This window comes from Anomaloglossus baeobatrachus, chromosome 2, assembly GCF_048569485.1.
Source record: "Anomaloglossus baeobatrachus isolate aAnoBae1 chromosome 2, aAnoBae1.hap1, whole genome shotgun sequence".
Lineage (NCBI taxonomy): Eukaryota > Metazoa > Chordata > Amphibia > Anura > Aromobatidae > Anomaloglossus > Anomaloglossus baeobatrachus.
Genome location: NC_134354.1, coordinates 182,777,223 through 182,797,232, shown reverse-complemented (window position 1 = coordinate 182,797,232; position 20,010 = coordinate 182,777,223). Strand labels below are relative to the sequence as shown.

The following is a 20,010-nucleotide window of genomic DNA, read 5'->3' as shown; positions in this document are numbered from 1 at the left end:
ACGGATATTGCCGCGATTCCATTGCAAATGCATTGAAATGACAATGCATTTGTAAAGGATCCGGTCATATGTGTTTTGCGGTGTTTTTTTTGCCGACCGGCAAAAAACGCTGATGTGAAAGCATCTTTAAACCGCACAAGAACAAAAAGGTAGCGTTGGAAGCTCAGTGCATAGCATTACTACAACACTGACCACAACAATAAAAAAAAAAAAAAGTTCTTTAAATGATTAACATAAAACATTAACATTCAAAAGACATTTAAAAGGATTGGTCTTTTTTTCAATGTGAAATGAAAAAAAGAGAATTTTGTTTACTTACCGTAAATTCTTTTTCTTATACTTCCGTATTGGGAGACCCAGACCATGGGTGTTTAGCTTCTGCCTCCGGAGGACACACAAAGTACTACACTTAAAAGTGTAGCTCCTCCCTCTGAGCTTATACACCCCCTGGTGAGCAGACCCAGCCAGTTTAGTGCAAAAGATGAAGGAGAATAGCCACCCACAAGTAGAACAGAGCAAAAGCCGGAACAACCAGAGACTCTGTCCACGACAACAGCCGGTGATAACACGCGGAACAAGAAATTGCCAACAGGCAACAGGGAGGGAGCTGGGTCTCCCAATACGGAACTATAAGAAAAAGAATTTACGGTAAGTAACAAAATTCTCTTTTTCTTTATCGTTCCTTTGGGAGACCCAGACCATGGGATGTTCCAAAGCTGTCCCTGAGTGGGAATAAACAGAAAAGAAGGGAATTTTGTTACTTACCGTAAATTCCTTTTCTTCTAGCTCCAATTGGGAGACCCAGACGATTGGGTGAATAGCTACTGCCTCCGGAGGCCACACAAAGCATTACACTAAAAAGTGTAAGGCCCCTCCCCTTCTGGCTATACACCCCCCGTGGGATCACGGGCTGCTCAGTTTTAGTGCTAAAGCAAGAAGGAGGAAAGCCAATAACTGGTTTAAACAAATTCAATCCGAAGTAACATCGGAGAACTGAAACCGTTCAACATGAACAACATGTGTACCCGAAAAAAACAAAAATCCCGAAGGAAACAGGGCGGGTGCTGGGTCTCCCAATTGGAGCTAGAAGAAAAGGAATTTACGGTAAGTAACAAAATTCCCTTCTTCTTCGGCGCTCCATTGGGAGACCCAGACGATTGGGACGTCCAAAAGCAGTCCCTGGGTGGGTAAATTAATACCTCAAGTTAGAGCTGCAAAACAGCCCTCCCCTACGAGGAGGCAACCGCCGCCTGCAGGACTCTTCTACCTAGGCTGGCGTCCGCCGAAGCGTAGGTATGCACCTGATAATGTTTGGTGAAAGTGTGCAGACTCGACCAGGTAGCTGCCTGGCACACCTGTTGAGCCGTAGCCTGGTGTCGTAATGCCCAGGACGCACCCACGGCTCTGGTAGAATGGGCCTTCAGCCCTGATGGAACCGGAAGCCCAGCAGAACGGTAGGCTTCAAGAATTGGTTCCTTGATCCATCGAGCCAGGGTGGATTTGGAAGCCTGCGATCCTTTGCGCTTACCAGCGACAAGGACAAAGAGTGCGTCCGAGCGGCGCAGGGGCGCCGTGCGGGAAATGTAGATTCTGAGTGCTCTCACGAGATCCAACAAATGCAAATCCTTTTCATACCGATGAACTGGATGAGGACAAAAGGAAGGTAAGGAGATATCCTGATTGAGATGAAAAGAGGATACCACCTTAGGGAGAAACTCCTGAATCGGGCGCAGCACTACCTTGTCCTGGTGAAAAACCAGGAAGGGAGCTTTGGATGACAGCGCTGCCAGCTCGGATACCCTCCGAAGAGACGTGACCGCTACCAGAAAGGCCACTTTCTGTGAGAGTCGAGAAAGTGAAACATCCCTCAGAGGCTCGAAGGGCGGCTTCTGGAGAGCAACTAGTACCCTGTTCAGATCCCATGGATCTAACGGCCGTTTGTACGGAGGGACGATGTGACAAACCCCCTGCAGGAACGTGCGTACCTGAGGAAGTCGTGCTAGACGCTTTTGAAAAAATACCGATAGCGCTGAGACTTGCCCTTTAAGGGAGCCGAGCGATAAGCCTTTTTCCAAACCAGATTGCAGGAAGGAAAGAAAAGTAGGCAATGCAAATGGCCAGGGGGACACTCCCTGTGCCGAGCACCAGGATAAGAAAATCTTCCACGTTCTGTGGTAGATCTTAGCAGACGTGGGCTTCCTAGCCTGTCTCATGGTGGCCACGACCCCTTGAGATAATCCTGAAGATGCTAGTATCCAGGACTCAATGGCCACACAGTCAGGTTCAGGGCCGTAGAATTCAGATGGAAAAACGGTCCTTGTGACAGTAAGTCTGGCCGGTCTGGTAGCGCCCACGGTTGGCCGACCGTGAGATGCCACAGATCCGGATACCACGACCTCCTCGGCCAGTCTGGGGCGACGAGTAGGACGCGGCGGCAATCGGACCTGATGTTGCGTAGCACTCTGGGCAAGAGTGCCAGAGGAGGAAACACATAGGGCAGCTGGAACTGCGACCAATCTTGCACTAAGGCGTCTGCCGCCAGAGCTCTGTGATCGCGAGACCGTGCCATGAAAGTTGGGACCTTGTTGTTGTGCCGGGACGCCATTAGGTCGACGTCCGGCCTTCCCCAGCGGCGACAGATTTCCTGAAACACGTCCGGGTGAAGGGACCATTCCCCTGCGTCCATACCCTGGCGACTGAGGAAGTCCGCTTCCCAGTTTTCTACGCCGGGGATGTGAACTGCGGATATGGTGGAGGCCGTGGCTTCCACCCACATCAGAATCCGCCGGACTTCCTGGAAGGCTTGCCGACTGCGTGTCCCGCCTTGGTGGTTGATGTATGCCACCGCTGTGGAGTTGTCCGACTGAATTCGGATCTGCTTTCCTTCCAGCCACTGCTGGAAGGCTTGTAGGGCAAGATACACTGCCCTGATTTCCAGAACATTGATCTGAAGGGTGGACTCCTGCTGAGTCCACGTACCCTGAGCCCTGTGGTGGAGAAAAACTGCTCCCCACCCTGACAGACTCGCGTCTGTCGTGACCACCGCCCAGGATGGGGGTAGGAAGGACCTTCCTTGTGATAATGAGGTGGGAAGAAGCCACCATTGAAGAGAGTCCTTGGCCATCTGGGAAAGGGAGACTTTCCTGTCTAAGGACGTCGACTTCCCGTCCCATTGGCGGAGAATGTCCCATTGAAGTGGGCGCAGATGAAACTGCGCAAACGGGACTGCCTCCATTGCTGCCACCATCTTCCCCAGGAAGTGCATGAGGCGTCTTAAGGGGTGCGACTGGCCTTGAAGGAGAGAGTGCACCCCTGTCTGTAGTGAACGCTGCTTGTCCATCGGAAGCTTCACTATCGCTGAGAGAGTATGAAACTCCATGCCAAGATATGTTAGTGATTGGGTCGGTGACAGATTTGACTTTGAAAAGTTGATGATCCACCCGAAAGTCTGGAGAGTCTCCAGCGCAACGTTCAGGCTGTGTTGGCATGCCTCTTGAGAGGGTGCCTTGACAAGTAGATCGTCCAAGTAAGGGATCACCGAGTGTCCCTGAGAGTGCAAGACTGCTACCACTGCTGCCATGACCTTGGTGAAAACCCGTGGGGCTGTCGCCAGACCAAATGGCAGGGCTACGAACTGAAGGTGTTCGTCTCCTATAACGAAGCGTAGAAAACGCTGGTGCTCTGGAGCAATCGGCACGTGGAGATAAGCATCCTTGATGTCTATTGATGCTAGGAAATCTCCTTGAGACATCGAGGCAATGACGGAGCGGAGAGATTCCATCCGGAACCGCCTGGTTTTCACGTGCTTGTTGAGCAGTTTTAGGTCCAGAACAGGACGGAAAGAGCCGTCCTTTTTTGGCACCACAAAGAGATTGGAGTAAAAACCTTGACCTCGTTCCTGAAGAGGAACAGGGATCACCACTCCTTCTGCCCTTAGAGAGCACACCGCCTGCAGAAGAGCATCGGCTCGGTCGGGATGTGGGGAAGTTCTGAAGAACCGAGGCGGAGGACGAGAACTGAACTCTATCCGGTACCCGTGAGACAAAATGTCTGTTACCCACCGGTCTTTGACCTGTGGCAGCCAAATGCCGCAAAAGCGGGAGAGCCTGCCACCGACCGAGGATGCGGAGAGAGGAGGCCGAAAGTCATGAGGCAGCCGGCTTGGAAGCGGTTCCTCCGGCTGCTTTCTTTGGGCGTGAGTGAGTCCGCCAGGAATCTGAGCTCCTCTGCTCCTTCTGAGTCCTTTTGGACGAGGAGAATTGGGCCCTGCCCGAACCTCGAAAGGACCGAAACCTCGACTGTCCCCTCCACTGTTGAGGTTTGCTTGATCTGGGCTGGGGTAAGGAAGAGTCCTTACCCTTGGACTGTTTAATGATTTCAGCCAATTGCTCACCAAACAGTCTGTCTTGAGATAATGGCAAACTGGTTAAGCATTTTTTGGAAGCAGAATCTGCTTTCCATTCCTTTAACCATAAGGCTCTGCGTAAAACCACAGAGTTGGCGGACGCCATTGACGTACGGCTGGTAGAGTCCAAGACCGCATTGATAGCGTAAGTCGCAAACGCAGACATTTGCGAGGTCAAGGACGCCACTTGCGGCACTGATGGACGTATGACAGAGTCCACCTGCGCCAGACCAGCTGAAATAGCTTGGAGTGCCCACACGGCTGCGAATGCTGGAGCAAACGACGCGCCGATAGCTTCATAGACAGATTTCAACCAAAGGTCCATCTGTCTGTCATTGGCATCCTTAAGTCAAGCCCCATCTTCCACTGCAACTATGGATCTAGCCGCAAGCCTGGAGATTGGGGGGTCCACCTTTGGACACTGGGTCCAGCGTTTGACCACGTCAGGGGGAAAGGGATAACGTGTATCCTTAAGACGTTTGGAGAAACGCTTATCTGGATAAGCATGGTGTTTCTGGACTGCTTCTCTGAAGTCAGCGTGGTCCAGAAAAGTACTCAATTTACGTTTGGGATACCTGAAATGGAATTTCTCCTGCTGTGCTGCTGCCTCCTCCGCTGGAGGAGAAATATCCAGCAGTCTATTGATGGCCGCTATAAGATCATTCACCATGGCGTCACCATCAGGGGTATCCAGGTTGAGCGCAGTCTCAGGATTAGACTCCTGATCACCTAGCTCTGTCTCATCATACAGAGAATCCTCTCGCTGAGACCCTGACCAGCGTGATGACGCCGAGGGTCTCTCCCAGCGAGCTCGCTTAGGCTGCCTGGGACTGTCGTCCGAGTCAGAGCCTTCAGCCTGTGATGCCTGGGACCCCCTTGGAGCACGGATTAGTTCCAACTGAGGGGGACCGGGGAACATTGAATCAGCAGTGCCCATGGTCTGAGTGACCGGCCTGGACTGCAAAGTTTCTAGAATTTTTCTCATAGTCACAGACATCTTATCAGCAAAAACTGCAAACTCTGTCCCCGTCACCGGGGCAGGGTTCACAGGCGTCTCTGCCTGGGCCACTACTAGCATAGACTCCGGCTGACGAAGTGGCACAGGGACCGAACATTGCACACAATGGGGGTCAGTGGAACCTGCCGGTAGATCAGCCCCACATGCGGTACAGGCAGCATATAAAGCCTGTGCCTTGGCACCCTTGCTTTTTGCGGATGACATGCTGTTGTCTCCTCAGAGCAATATAGGGGTATAAGCCAAGAAGCGACCGTACAGTGCAATATATAGGTACAGACAAAAGTACACCAAACAACACTGTGGCACTAGTGGGGTCAGCACCTAGGTGCTGCTTACCGCCCGCTTAACAGCGGGTGTGTGGTCGCCAGAATCCCCTGTCTGGGTCTCCCAGGGCTATGTCCGTTCTCCAGCTCAGACTGCGTGCAGGAATGGCTGCCGGCGTCCTGTGAAGAGGGGCGGGCCGTGGGCGTGCTGCAGACAAAGAGCGGGAAACTGGCGTCCCACTGTGCCCAGTGAGAGGGCTGGAGTATGTAAATAAGACTCCAGCCCTCGGCGCTGACTATTGTACAGCGTCTCTCCCCTTCCCTGACTGACAGGGCTGGGGGCGGGAACGAAACGTAACTAGGCCGCAGAAGCCGGGGACTAGATTTATAAGCGCTGCCGTCGTAAAAGCACGGTCGGCGCGAAGTCCCCGGCGCACCACAAGTCTCAGCCGCGCCGCAGTCTCCGGGGGCGGCCGGCGCGGTAGTTCCCCACACATAAACTCACTCAGCTAAGCTGCAGTGAGTATAACCCAAGCGCGCAGCGCTACTGTCCCCGGCGCACTAGAACACCCAGCAACGCTGGAGTGTGTCTGTGCCTGTCTGTACGGGGACACAGAGTACCTGAATGTTGCAGGGCCTTGTCCCTGACGGTACCCAGCTCCAAATCCAGCAGGATCTCCGGGTCTGTGGATGGAGCCCGGCCTCAGAGCCTGGAGGCCGGTAAGATCCCACTTCACCAGAGCCCTCAGGGGGATGGGGAAGGAAAAACAGCATGTGGGCTCCAGCCTCCGTACCCGCAATGGGTACCTCAACCTTAACAAACACCGCCAACAAGAGTGGGGTGAGAAGGGAGCATGCTGGGGGCCCTTTAGCATGGGCCCTCTTTTCTTCCATCCGATATAGTCAGCAGCTACTGCTGACTAAACAGTGGAGCTATGCGTGGATGTCTGACCTCCTTCGCACAAAGCTTGAAAACTGAGCAGCCCGTGATCCCACGGGGGGTGTATAGCCAGAAGGGGAGGGGCCTTACACTTTTTAGTGTAATGCTTTGTGTGGCCTCCGGAGGCAGTAGCTATACACCCAATCGTCTGGGTCTCCCAATGGAGCGCCGAAGAAAACTAAGAAGTAGGCGGAGCCTAACTTCACAAGTGGGCGACAGCCGCCTGAAGGATGCGTCTGTCCAAGCTCGCATCTGCCGAAGCATGAGCATGCACTTGGTAGTGCTTCGAAAAGGTATGCAGGCTAGTCCAAGTGGCAGCCTGACAGACTTGTTGAGCCGTAGCCTGGTGCCTGAAAGCCCACGAGGCACCAACAGCTCTGGTCGAATGTGCCTTGATCCCCGGTGGGGGAGGCACCTGAGAACTCTGCTAGGCGTCCGAAATGGTCAATCTAATCCAACGGGCCAAGGTCGGCTTAGAAGCAGAGAGGCCCTTGCGCCGACCTGTGGTTAGCACAAAAAGTGCACCGCCTAAGAGCAGCGGCGCGAGACACATAGATCCGGAGCGCACGCACCAGATCCAGAGTATGCAGCGCTTTTTCAAAGCGATGAACAGGAGCCGGACAAAAGGAAGGTAGGGTAAATATCCTGTTTAAGGTGGAAAGGAGAGACCACCTTAGGAAGAAAATCCGGAGTCTGACGGAGAACCACCTTGTCTTGATGAAAAACTAAAAAAGGTGACTCCGAAGAGAGCGCGGCCAAATCAGAGACTCTCCTGAGGGAAGTTATGGCCACCAGAAAAACCACTTTCTGTGAAAGACGATGCAAAGAGACCTCCCTAAGAGGCTCAAAGGGGGGTTTCTGCAAAACCGTGAGAACTAAATTAAGGTCCCAGGGATTCAAGGGCCGCCGGTAAGGCGGAATGATGTGAGACGCGCCTTGCATGAAGGTGCGGACCTGAGCCAGCCGAGCGAGACGCCGCTGGAACAGAGCTGATAGAGCTGAGACTTGTCCCTTGAGAGAGTTGAGGGACAGTCCTAGCTGCAGACCGGACTGTAGAAAAGACAGAAGGGTCGGCAAAGAGAATGGCCAAGGAGGATGGTCAGTAGAGCGACACCAGGACAGGAAAATTTTCCAAGTCCTGTGATAGATCTTAGCGGAGGAAGACTTACGGGCCCGAGTCATAGTGGAGATTACTTCAGGAGGGATACCAGAAGCCGTCAAGATCCAGGACTCAAGAGCCACGCCGTCAATTTGAGAGCCGCAGAATTCGGGCAGAAAAACGGACCTTGTGAGAGTAGGTCTGGACGGTCCGGGAGATGCCACGGCATCTCTACGGACAGATGGAGCAGGTCTGGATACCAAGCTCGCCTGGGTCAGTCCGGTGCAATGAGGATGACTCAACAGCCCTCTGTTCTGATCTTGCGCAGAACTCTGGGCAAGAGAGCTAGAGGGGGAAACACGTAGGACAGACGAAACTGGGACCAGTCTTGAACCAGTGCGTCCGCGGCGAATGCCTGAGGGTCGTGGGAGCGAGCCACGTAAACGGGAACCTTGTTGTTGTGACGGGATGCCATTAGGTCCACGTCCGGAGTGCCCCATTTGCGGCAGATTGACTGAAACACTGCCGGGTGCAGGGACCACTCGCCACCGTCCACGGTTTGACGGCTGAGATAATCTGCCTCCCAGTTTTCCACGCCTGGGATGTGGACTGCGGATATGGTGGACTTGGAGTCCTCCGCCCATTGAAGGATGCGTTGTACTTCCAACATCGCCAGGCGGCTGCGTGTCCCGCCTTGGTGATTGATGTAGGCAACCGCTGTCGCGTTGTCTGACTGGACTCGAATGTGCCTGCCCGCCAACAGGTGGTGAAAAGCTAGGAGAGCTAGAAGCACAGCTCTGGTTTCCAGCACATTGATTGAAAGGGCTGACTCGGACGGAGTCCAAGTGCCCTGCGCTCTGTGGTGGAGACATACCGCTCCCCAGCCGGATAGACTGGCATCCGTGGTGAGAATCACCCAGGACGGGGCCAGGAAGGAGCGCCCCTGGGACAGGGAGAGGGGCCGAAGCCACCACTGAAGAGAGCTCCTGGTTTGTGGCGACAGAGCCACTAACCTGTGTAAGGAGGAAGGCCGCTTGTCCCAACAGCGGAGAATGTCCAGCTGCAGGGGGCGCAGATGGAACTGGGCAAAGGGAACAGCCTCCATGGACGCCACCATTTGACCCAGCACCTGCATCAGACGCCTGAGGGTATAACGGCGGGGCCTCAGCAGAGAGCGCACCGCTAGCTGGAGGGACTGCTGTTTGACTAAGGGCAACTTCACAAGTGCCGTCAAGGTCTCGAACTGCATCCCTAGGTACGTGAGACTCTGGGTCGGAGTCAGAGTGGATTTGGGAAGATTGACCAGCCACCCGAATTGAGCTAGAGTGGAGAGAGTGAGCGAGACACTCCGCTGACAGTCTGCGCTGGATGAAACCTTGACTAGGAGGTCGTCCAGGTAAGGAATCACTGCCAACCCCTGGAGGTGCAGAACTGCAATCACTACTGCCATGACCTTGGTGAATACCCGAGGGGCCGTGGCCAACCCGAAGGGGAGAGCCACGAATTGGAAGGGATCTTCTCCTACTGCAAAACGTAGCCAACGCTGGTGTGACACTGCAATTGGCACATGCAGATAGGCATCTCTGATGTCGATGGAGGCCAGGAAATCCCCTTGGGTCATTGAGGCAATGACTGACCGCAGAGACTCCATGCAAAAGCGCCGCACCTGAACATGCTTGTTGAGAAGCTTCAGATCCAGGATGGGCCGGAAGGTACCGTCCTTTTTGGGAACTAGGAAGAGATTTGAGTAGAAACCTCTGAACCGTTCCCGGGCGGGAACCGGTACAATTACTCCATTGGCCTGTAAGGCTGCCACTGCCTGTGAGAAGGTGGCGGCCTTGGAGCAGGGGGGAGTTGAGAGAAAAAAATCTGTTTGGCGGACTGGAAGAGAATTCTATCCTGTAGCCGTGGGAGATGATATCTCTCACCCACTGATCGGAGACGTGTTGAAACCAAGCGTCGCCAAAGTGGGAGAGCCTGCCACCGACTAAGGACGTTGCTGGAGCGGGCAGATAGTCACGAGGAGGCTGCCTTAGTGGCAGCAGCTCCTGCGGTCTTCTGTGGACGTGCTTTTGTGCGCCAGTTGGATTTCTGGTCCTTGGCTGAGTTAGCGGACGAGGCCGAGGGCTTAGAGGACGACCAGTTGGAGGAACGAAAGGAGCGAAACCTTGACTGATTCCTACCCTGGACAGGTTTCCTGGCTTTAGTTTGAGGCATGGAAGTACTCTTCCCGCCAGTAGCTTCCTTAATAATTTCATCCAGCTGTTCTCCGAACAGCCGGGACCCAGCAAAAGGGAGCCCAGCAAGGTACTTCTTTGAAGAAGCATCTGCCTTGCACTCTCGAAGCCACAAGATTCTGCGGATAGCGAGGGAATTAGCCGAAGCCACCGCAGTGTGGTGAGAAGCCTCCAGCATGGCAGACATTGCATAGGATGAAAAGGCCGAAGCTTGGGAAGTTAAGGCGTCCATTTCGGGCATAGATTCCCTGGTTAGGGAATGCATCTCCTCTAGAGAAGCAGAGATGGCCTTGAGAGCCCACACTGCTGCAAAAGTCGGAGAAAACGCGGCCCCCGCCGCTTCATACACGGATTTGGCCAGAAGGTCAATCTGGCGGTCAGTGGAATCCTTAAGTGAAGTGCCATCAGCCACCGACACAACGGTCCGGGCTGCGAGCCTAGACACCGGAGGGTCTACCTTTGGGGACTAAGCCCACTCCTTGACCACCTCAGGTGGAAAGGGAAAACTGTCATCAGAACCACGCTTTGGGAAGCGCTTGTCAGGACAGGCCCTGGGCTTGGTCACAGCGGCCTGAAAACTGGAGTGGTTAAAGAACACACTCTTTGCTCTCTTAGGCAATGTAAACTGGTGCTTTTCTGCCAGAGAGGGTTGCTCCTCTGATACTGGCAGATTGAGATCCAGTACAGAATTAATAGAAGCAATCAGGTCACTAACATCTGAGTCACTTTCGGACAGATCAATGGGGCACATGGAGTTAGCCTCCGAGCCCCCTGTAAAGGCATCCTCCTCATCCAGCGAGTCAGCTCTAGAATCAGAGCCACGGGAGGAGGAGGGAGAGGGAACCCTGCGTCTCTTCTTAGGAGGACGGGGTCTGGGCCCTGATTATGAATCCTCTGTGAGCTCCGAACCTAAAGGGACCCATAGCAGTAAGGGCACCCTGTGAAGGGGGCTGATGCATATTCATCAAAGTCCTGGACAGAAGTCCCATGGACTCAGCAAAAGACTGGGAGATAGACCTAGAAAAGGATTCTACCCAAGCCGGGGGGTTCAGCCACAGGAGCAGGAGCAGCCTGAGAAACCACTGGGGGTGAGACTCCAGGCTGTGGCACCGCCAAGTTAGAGCAGGCATCACAATGTGGGAAGGGGCTCGGTTCAGGCAGCAGGAGCTTACATGCAGCACATACAGCAAAAAGCTTTGGGGCCTTGCTCCTCATGTGAGACATGCTGCTGGAGTGGGGGCTCTGCCAGAGAATGAACCCCAGAGAGTATATACAGAGGGTCCACAACCGGAGACCGGTTGTGGCTTACCAGACCGCTGGAGCGGTGTTGTGTGCCCTCCAGATCCCGAAGCCCGGACCCCAAACACAGCACCTCAGCAGAGATGCTGCAGACCAGCGCTGCAATGACTGATCGCAGAGAGAATGCTGAGAAAATGGCCGCCGGAGCTAAGAGAGGGGGCGGGACTTGCTTGAGGAGCGGGATCTGGAGGGCCATAGAGACCTACAGGGGAGGGGAGACACACTGCAGTGGGGAGTCTCCCTCCCCTGTACAGAACGGCCGCCGGGAGGAGCCGAGCCTGTCCCTCTGCATGAGTGACATGCGAGGGCAGTGAAACAGAAACTAGGCCTCCGACGAAGCCGGGGCCTAAATTTGAGCGGCGCGGCCGACGCGCAGGCACCATCGGCGCGGTTCTCAGGCGACAGCTAGAGAACCCGCCGGAAATGTTAGTAAACACAATAAGCACACTCTCCCCCAACAATAAAGTACAGGGACCCCGAAATCTAAACGTCTCAGGTACTTAGCTGCTGAGACGCAGGGCCAAGTCCCTGGGGATGAGTGCTCCGGTCCAGCAGGGTCCTGAAGGGCTGCGGATGGAGACCGGTCTCCTGCCAAGCATGGAGACCGTGCTGGCTCCCACTTCAAGCCAGAGCCCAGGAGGGATGGTGAAGGAGCACGGCATGTAAAGGCTCCAGCCTAGGAATCAACCTTACAACACCGCCGACACAGTGGGGTGAGAAGGGACATGCCGGGGGTCCAGACGTGGACCCCACTCTTCAATCTCGTTCCAAAAGGAAAAAATCATATGAGAATGCATGTGTGGATGTATGCCTCCTGAACACAAAGCGATAAACTGGCTGGGTCTGCTCACCAGGGGGTGTATAAGCTCAGGGGGAGGAGCTACACTTTTAAGTGTAGTACTTTGTGTGTCCTCCGGAGGTAGAAGCTAAACACCCATGGTCTGGGTCTCCCAAAGGAACGATAAAGAAAACACTTTTAAAGTACGTCTCTGCTTTGTACAATTACGAACCTCAGTAGAAATACAGCACCATCATAGCACATAACCAATGAAGCATGTAGTCCGATGCTTTCCAGTATGTGATCGCTGTGGCCAACTATTGGAATCAGTAATACAGGTGTACAGAAGTGTTGAGGAGAGCCATAAGATGAAATACTTAATTAACTTCTTGACAAGGGATTGTGGGAAATATGTCGATTTGCCTTACGTAATTCAGGTTTCAGATCATATACATGACACAGATATAAAGATGGCTGCTATTGCCTGTTTCTCCACACCTTGCCTGGAATGCAAGGAATGTCCAGGTGTAAGAAGATACCATATAAGGTGGTCAAGCTAGAAGACATCACGGACCAAACCATCAGCATGGATGCACCAGATGACGTCCCTCCCATCACCATGGTTTCATCCGCTGAAGTCAGACGCACCCATCAACAGCAACACGGATCTCCCCATTGGCTAGCTCATGAACTGTCCCACTAAATGTGCATATCTGAACTTGTGTACGCCCCTAGCCTATATCAAGAGGATGCATGAGTCTCCTCTGTCTGTTTGGTGCCATTTCTACTGTGACCAAGAAGAGATTACACATCCGACTGTGTCTGGTGTGGATTCTTTTATGCATGCACTTGGCCCATATCAATTCGGCCAGGCAGTAGGCAACTAGTGATCTCTGGTTATGAGTTCACCTTAACAGAAGTAAACCAAAACCCCATAGTGACTTGAGTGACAGCAACCTGGGGCTACACGACACCTTTGGCATAATTTAGATTAATGCAGTCACATTGTAACTTGCACAAGCAAGCTGCAAAAAAATCCAACTGGTCCCAACTTTGAGACTTGCTTTTTGCGTTACTTTGCAAGTCGCAGTGTAACTCCATTCACTTTTATTATGCTGTGAAGTAGCTGCGGCATAGTTAGATTTTTTTGCAGCGCGACCAGCGTTGCAGCCAGTGAGGAGAGTTAAATTTTTATTGCTTTCATAATCCTTTGGAGAACACAAATTTAATTCTGGATAACCAAATAAAGACATCATGGTCTTAGTTTTGTAGAATTGAATGTGGAGTTGCAAGATAAAAGCACTCACCCTCCAAAGATAGTCAAGTCCTATGAGCTCCAAGTCATCCATCATGTAGGCTCGCCGCTTCGCTACCAGCTTGCCTTCCCGGCAGTTAACTGCTTTGAAAAAACGTTCAAAGCATTTCATGCCATTTTCTGTTAAGAGGGAGGGATCGAGCTGGAGCACATTGTTTTCAAAGAAGTCTTTATTAATATCCGGATCAAGGTCTGGCTCATCACCCATCAACTTGGAATACCACTTGAAACAGGCTTCACGATCACAAAGGTACACGGCATTTTCAGCTAAACACTTCCAGATTTGTTTTGCCTGAGGGGCACAAAGCCAGAGCTGACCATCCTTCAAAAGAAATCTGTTTGAGAAACAGAAAGCAAAGAGATTTTAGACAAAATATTGAAGAAACAATATTAGAAATGAGTCTTAAAGTGAACCTGACATCCACAGAACGAGTGGATCAGGCATTGGCTGTATAATTTCAGGCACGCATGTTTGACTCTAAAAAAAAGAAGGGAATTTTGTTTACTTACCGTAAATTCCTTTTCTTCTAGCTCCTATTGGGAGACCCAGACAATCGGGTGTATAGCTTCTGCCTCCGGAGGCCACACAAAGTATTACACTTTAAAAAGTGTAACCCCTCCCCTCTGCCTATACACCCCCCCGTGCATCACGGGCTCCTCAGTTTTGGTGCAAAAGCAGGAAAGAGGAAACTTATAAATTGGTCTAAGGTAAATTCAATCCGAAGGATGTTCGGAGAACTGAAAACCATGAACCAAGAACAATTCAACATGAACAATATGTGTACACAAAAGAACAACAGCCCGAAGGGAACAGGGGCGGGTGCTGGGTCTCCCAATAGGAGCTAGAAGAAAAGGAATTTACGGTAAGTAAACAAAATTCCCTTCTTCTTTGTCGCTCCATTGGGAGACCCAGACAATTGGGACGTCCAAAAGCAGTCCCTGGGTGGGTAAAAGAATACCTCGGTAAAAGAGCCGTAAGACGGCCCCTTCCTACAGGTGGGCAACCGCCGCCTGAAGGACTCGCCTACCTAGGCTGGCATCTGCCGAAGCGTAGGTATGCACCTGATAGTGTTTCGTGAAAGTGTGCAGACTCGACCAGGTAGCCGCCTGACACACCTGCTGAGCCGTAGCCTGGTGCCGCAATGCCCAGGACGCACCCATGGCTCTGGTAGAATGGGCTTTCAGCCCTGAAGGAACCGGAAGCCCAGAAGAACGGTAGGCTTCAAGAATTGGTTCCTTGATCCACCGAGCCAAGGTTGACTTGGAAGCCTGCGACCCTTTACGCTGGCCAGCGACAAGGACAAAGAGCGCATCCGAGCGGCGCAGGGGCGCCGTACGAGAAATGTAGAGTCTGAGTGCTCTCACAAGGTCTAACAAGTGCAAATCCTTTTCACATTGGTGAACTGGATGAGGGCAAAAAGAAGGTAAGGAGATATCCTGATTGAGATGAAAAGGGGATACCACCTTAGGGAGAAATTCCGGAACCGGACGCAGAACCACCTTGTCCTGGTGAAACACCAGGAAGGGGGCTTTGCATGACAGTGCAGCTAGCTCAGACACTCTCCGAAGTGATGTGACTGCCACTAGGAAGACCACCTTCTGCGAAAGGCGTGAAAGAGAAATATCCCTCATTGGCTCGAAAGGTGGTTTCTGAAGAGCCGTTAGCACCCTGTTCAGATCCCAGGGTTCTAGCGGACGCTTGTAAGGAGGGACTATGTGGCAAACCCCCTGCAGGAACGTGCGTACCTGCGGAAGCCTGGCTAGACGCTTTTGAAAAAACACAGAGAGCGCCGAGACTTGTCCCTTAAGAGAGCCGAGAGACAAACCCTTTAACATTCCGGATTGAAGGAAGGACAGAAAAGTGGGCAAGGCAAATGGCCAGGGAGTAAAACCCTGATCAGAGCACCAGGATAAGAAGATCCTCCACGTCCTGTGGTAGATCTTGGCGGACGTTGGTTTCCTGGCCTGTCTCATAGTGGCAATGACCTCTTGAGATAACCCTGAAGACGCTAGGATCCAGGACTCAATGGCCACACAGTCAGGTTGAGGGCCGCAGAATTCAGATGGAAAAATGGCCCTTGAGACAGCAAGTCTGGTCGGTCTGGTAGTGCCCACGGTTGACCCACCGTGAGATGCCACAGATCCGGGTACCACGACCTCCTCGGCCAGTCTGGGGCGATGAGGATGGCGCGGCGGCAGTCTGACCTGATCTTGCGTAACACTCTGGGCAGCAGTGCCAGAGGAGGAAATACATAAGGCAGTCGAAACTGCGACCAATCCTGAACTAATGCGTCTGCCGATGGAGCTCTGTGATCTTGAGACCGTGCCATGAATGCCGGGACTTTGTTGTTGTGCCGGGACGCCATTAGGTCAACGTCCGGCTTCCCCCAGCGGCAACAGATCTCTTGAAACACGTCCGGGTGAAGAGACCATTCCCCTGCGTCCATGCCCTGGCGACTGAGAAAGTCTGCTTCCCAGTTTTCTACGCCCGGGATGTGAACTGCGGAGATGGTGGAGGCTGTGGCTTCCACCCACAGCAGAATCCGCCGAACTTCCTGGAAGGCTTGCCGACTGCGTGTGCCGCCTTGGTGGTTGATGTATGCCACCGCCGTGGCGTTGTCCGACTGAATTCGGATCTGCCTGCCTTCCAGCCACGGCTGGAACGCCTTTAGGGCTAGATACACTGCCCTTATCTCCAGAACATTGATCTGAAGGGAGGACTCTGGCTGAGTCCAGGTACCCTGAGCCCTGTGGTGGAGGAAGACCGCTCCCCACCCTGACAGACTCGCGTCCGTCGTGACCACAGCCCAGGATGGGGGCAGGAAGGATTTCCCCTTCGATAAAGAAGTGGGAAGAAGCCACCACTGAAGGGAGGCCTTGGCTGCCCGAGAAAGGGAGACGTTCCTGTCGAGGGACGTCGACTTCCTGTCCCATTTGCGGAGAATGTCCCATTGAAGTGAACGCAGATGAAACTGCTCAAATGGAACTGCCTCCATTGCTGCCACCATCTTCCCTAGGAAGTGCATGAGGCGCCTCAAGGGGTGCGACTGGGCTCGAAGGAGAGATTGCACCCCTGTCTGTAGTGAACGCTGTTTGTCCAGCGGAAGTTTCACTATCGCTGAGAGAGTATGAAACTCCATCCCAAGATATGTCAGTGACTGGGTCGGTGTCAATTTTGACTTTGGGAAATTGATGATCCACCCGAATCTCTGGAGAGTCTCCAGAGCAATGTTCAGGCTGTGTTGGCATGCCACCCGAGAGGGGGCCTTGACAAGAAGATCGTCTAAGTAAGGGATCACCGAGTGTCCCTGAGAGTGTAGGACTGCTACCACTGTTGCCATGACCTTGGTGAAGACCCGTGGGGCTGTCGCCAGGCCGAAAGGCAGTGCCACGAACTGAAGGTGTTCGTCCCCGATGGCGAAACGCAGGAAGCGCTGATGCTCTGGTGCAATCGGCACGTGGAGATAAGCATCCCTGATGTCGATTGATGCTAGGAAGTCTCCTTGGGACATCGAGGCGATGACGGAGCGGAGAGATTCCATCCGGAACCGCCTGGTTTTCACGTGTCTGTTGAGCAGTTTGAGGTCCAGAACGGGACGGAAAGATCCGTCCTTTTTTGGCACCACAAACAAGTTGGAGTAAAAACCGTGGCCCCATTGCTGAAGGGGGACAGGGATCACCACTCCTTCTGCCTTCAGAGTGCTCACCGCCTGAAGAAGAGCAACGGCTCGCTCGGGGGGCGGAGATGTTCTGAAGAAACGAGTCGGAGGACGAGAGCTGAACTCTATCCTGTAACCGTGAGACAGAATGTCTCTCACCCATCGGTCTTGGACATGTGGCAACCAGGCGTCGCAAAAGCGGGAGAGCCTGCCACCGACCGAGGATGCGGTTTGGGGAGGCCGAAAGTCATGAGGAGGCCGCTTTGGGAGCGGTTCCTCCGGCGGTCTTTTTAGGACGTGACTTAGGCCGCCATGAATCGGAGTTCCTCTGACCCTTCTGTGGCCTGTTGGACGAGGAGAATTGAGACCTGGCTGAGGGCCGAAAGGACCGAAACCTCGATTGTACCTTCCGTTGTTGAGGTCTGTTTGGTTTGGACTGGGGTAAGGACGAGTCCTTTCCCTTGGATTGTTTAATGATTTCATCCAATTGCTCGCCAAACAGGCGGTCGCCAGAAAATGGCAAACCGGTTAAGAACTTTTTGGAAGCAGAGTCTGCCTTCCATTCACGTAGCCACATGGCCCTGCGGACTGCCACTGAATTGGCGGATGCTACCGCCGTACGGCTCGCAGAGTCCAGGACAGCATTCATGGCGTAGGACGCAAAAGCCGACGCCTGAGAGGTTAAAGACACAACCTGCGGAGTAGAGGCACGTGTGACTGCATTAATCTCAGACTGACAAGCTGAGATAGCTTGGAGTGCCCATACGGCTGCGAATGCCGGAGCAAAAGACGCGCCTATAGCTTCATAGATGGATTTCATCAGGAGCTCTATCTGCCTGTCAGTGGCATCCTTGAGTGATGCACCATCTGCCACTGCAACTATGGATCTAGCCGCCAGTCTAGAGACTGGAGGATCCACCTTGGGACACTGAGCCCAACCCTTGACTACGTCAGGGGGGAAGGGATAACGTGTGTCATTAAGGCGCTTAGTAAAGCGCTTATCCGGAAAAGCTCGGTGTTTCTGGACTGTATCTCTGAAGTTGGAGTGATCGAAAAACGCACTCCGTGTACGTTTGGGAAACCTAAATTGGAATTTCTCCTGCTGAGAAGCTGACTCCTCAATCGGAGGAGTTGGAGGAGAAAGTTCTAACACCTGATTGATGGACGCTATAAGGTCGTTTACTATGGCGTCCCCTTCAGGTGTATCAAGGTTGAGAGCGGTGTCAGGATCAGAGCCCTGATCTGCCACCTCCGCTTCATCCTCCAGAGAGTCCTCATGCTGAGACCCTGAGCAGTGTGATGAAGTCGAGGGAAGCTCCCAGCGAGCCCGCTTAGCCGGTCTGGGACTGCGGTCCGTGTCGGAGTCCTCACCGTGGGACCTATGAGTCGCCCCAGGAGCACTTTGCTGCGCCGACCGAGGGGGGTCTGAGAGCAATGATTCAACAGTGCCCGGGGCCTGTGTTACCTGTCTGGACTGCAAAGCTTCTAGTATCTTAGCAGACCATCTATCCATAGACTCAGAAAGTTTGTCAGCGAATACTGCAAACTCTGTCCCTGTCACCTAGACAGTGGCAGCAGGTGGTTCCACCTGGGCCGAGGGTCCCACCAGTGGCTGAGGCTCCGGCTGAGTGAGTGTCACAGGGGCCGAGCATTGCACACAATGAGGGTAGGTGGAACCTGCAGGTAGCATAGCCGCACATGAGGTACAGGTTGCAAAATAAGTCTGTGCCTTGGCACCCTTGCTTTTTGCGGACGACATGCTGTTGTCTCCTCTTAGTGCAATCAGTGAGGGTATATAGCCAAAAGCAAATAGTGCGGCCGTACAGAGTAAATGTATACAATATAAGCATATAAATATACACTTCGGCACCCAGGGGGCCAGCACCTAGTAACAGGTGCGGCTTACCGACCGCCCTCAGCGGTTGTGTGACCACCAGATTCCCTGCCTGGGCCTCCCAGAGCTGTGGAGCTCGGTGTTGTCTCCCCTCTGAAGTTCTCCAGCGTCAGAAGTGCTGATAGGAATGGCTGCCAGCGTTCTGAGAGGAGGAGGGAGCCGTGGGCGTGCCTCAGAAAGTGCGGGAATCTGGTGCCCCGCAGTGCTCAGTGACGGGGGAGGAGGATACCTCAGTATGCTCCAGCCCTCACCGCTGACATGCAGTCTAGCGTCCCGCCCTCACCCCTGACTGGCAGGCCCGGGGGCGGGAGTTTGCGGTACTAGGCCGCAAAAGCCGGGGACTAAATTTATTAGCGCGGCCGGCAAACAAGCGCGGTCGGCGCAGTAGTCCCGGCGACGCAAAACACCCGGCAGGTGCTGCAGCGTCCGTTACACAGGCGCTCTATGCGCCGTCCCCAAGGGGACACAGAGTACCTCAGAGGAGCAGGGCCTGTCCCTAACGATACCCGGTCTCCTGTCCAGCAGATTCCCCCAGGGGCTGCGGAGGGAGCACGGTCCCAGTGCCTGGTGACCGGTTAGGATCCCACTTCACCCAGAGCCCCTAAGGGATGGGGAAGGAAAACAGCATGTGGCTCCAGCCTTTGTACCCGCAATGGGTACCTCAACCTTAACAGCACCGACGACCAGAGTGGGGTGAGAAGGGAGCATGCCGGGGGCCCTGTTATGGGCCCTCTTTTCTTCCATCCGATATAGTCAGCAGCTGCTGCTGACTAAATTGTGGAGCTTGCGTGCATGTGTGCCTCCTTCAACACAAAGCATAAAAACTGAGGAGCCCGTGATGCACGGGGGGGTGTATAGGCAGAGGGGAGGGGTTTACACTTTTAAGTGTAATACTTTGTGTGGCCTCCGGAGGCAGAAGCTATACACCCGATTGTCTGGGTCTCCCAATGGAGCGACAAAGAAAAAAAAATTATGCGGCATTAGAGAAAAAACATTTTTAGGCTGGGGCCACACGGGGCACTACTGCGATGCGTGCATGAGACTCGGCTCGTGCTGGCAGCACAGCAGGAGCCGAGTGTCCGACCCTGCAAGCGGACCTGAGC

The 20,010-nt window shown here is 53.5% G+C and overlaps 1 protein-coding gene across 1 annotated transcript in view; it reads right to left on the bottom strand.

The window, feature by feature from the left end:
• The window catches only part of USP9X (ubiquitin specific peptidase 9 X-linked), a 316,376-nt gene that overhangs the window by 141,805 nt on the left and 154,561 nt on the right, over positions 1-20,010 (bottom strand). Inside the window, 1 exon segment of the mRNA XM_075335516.1 lies at positions 13,347-13,689. Within this exon segment, the coding sequence (XP_075191631.1) occupies positions 13,347-13,689 (343 nt within the window).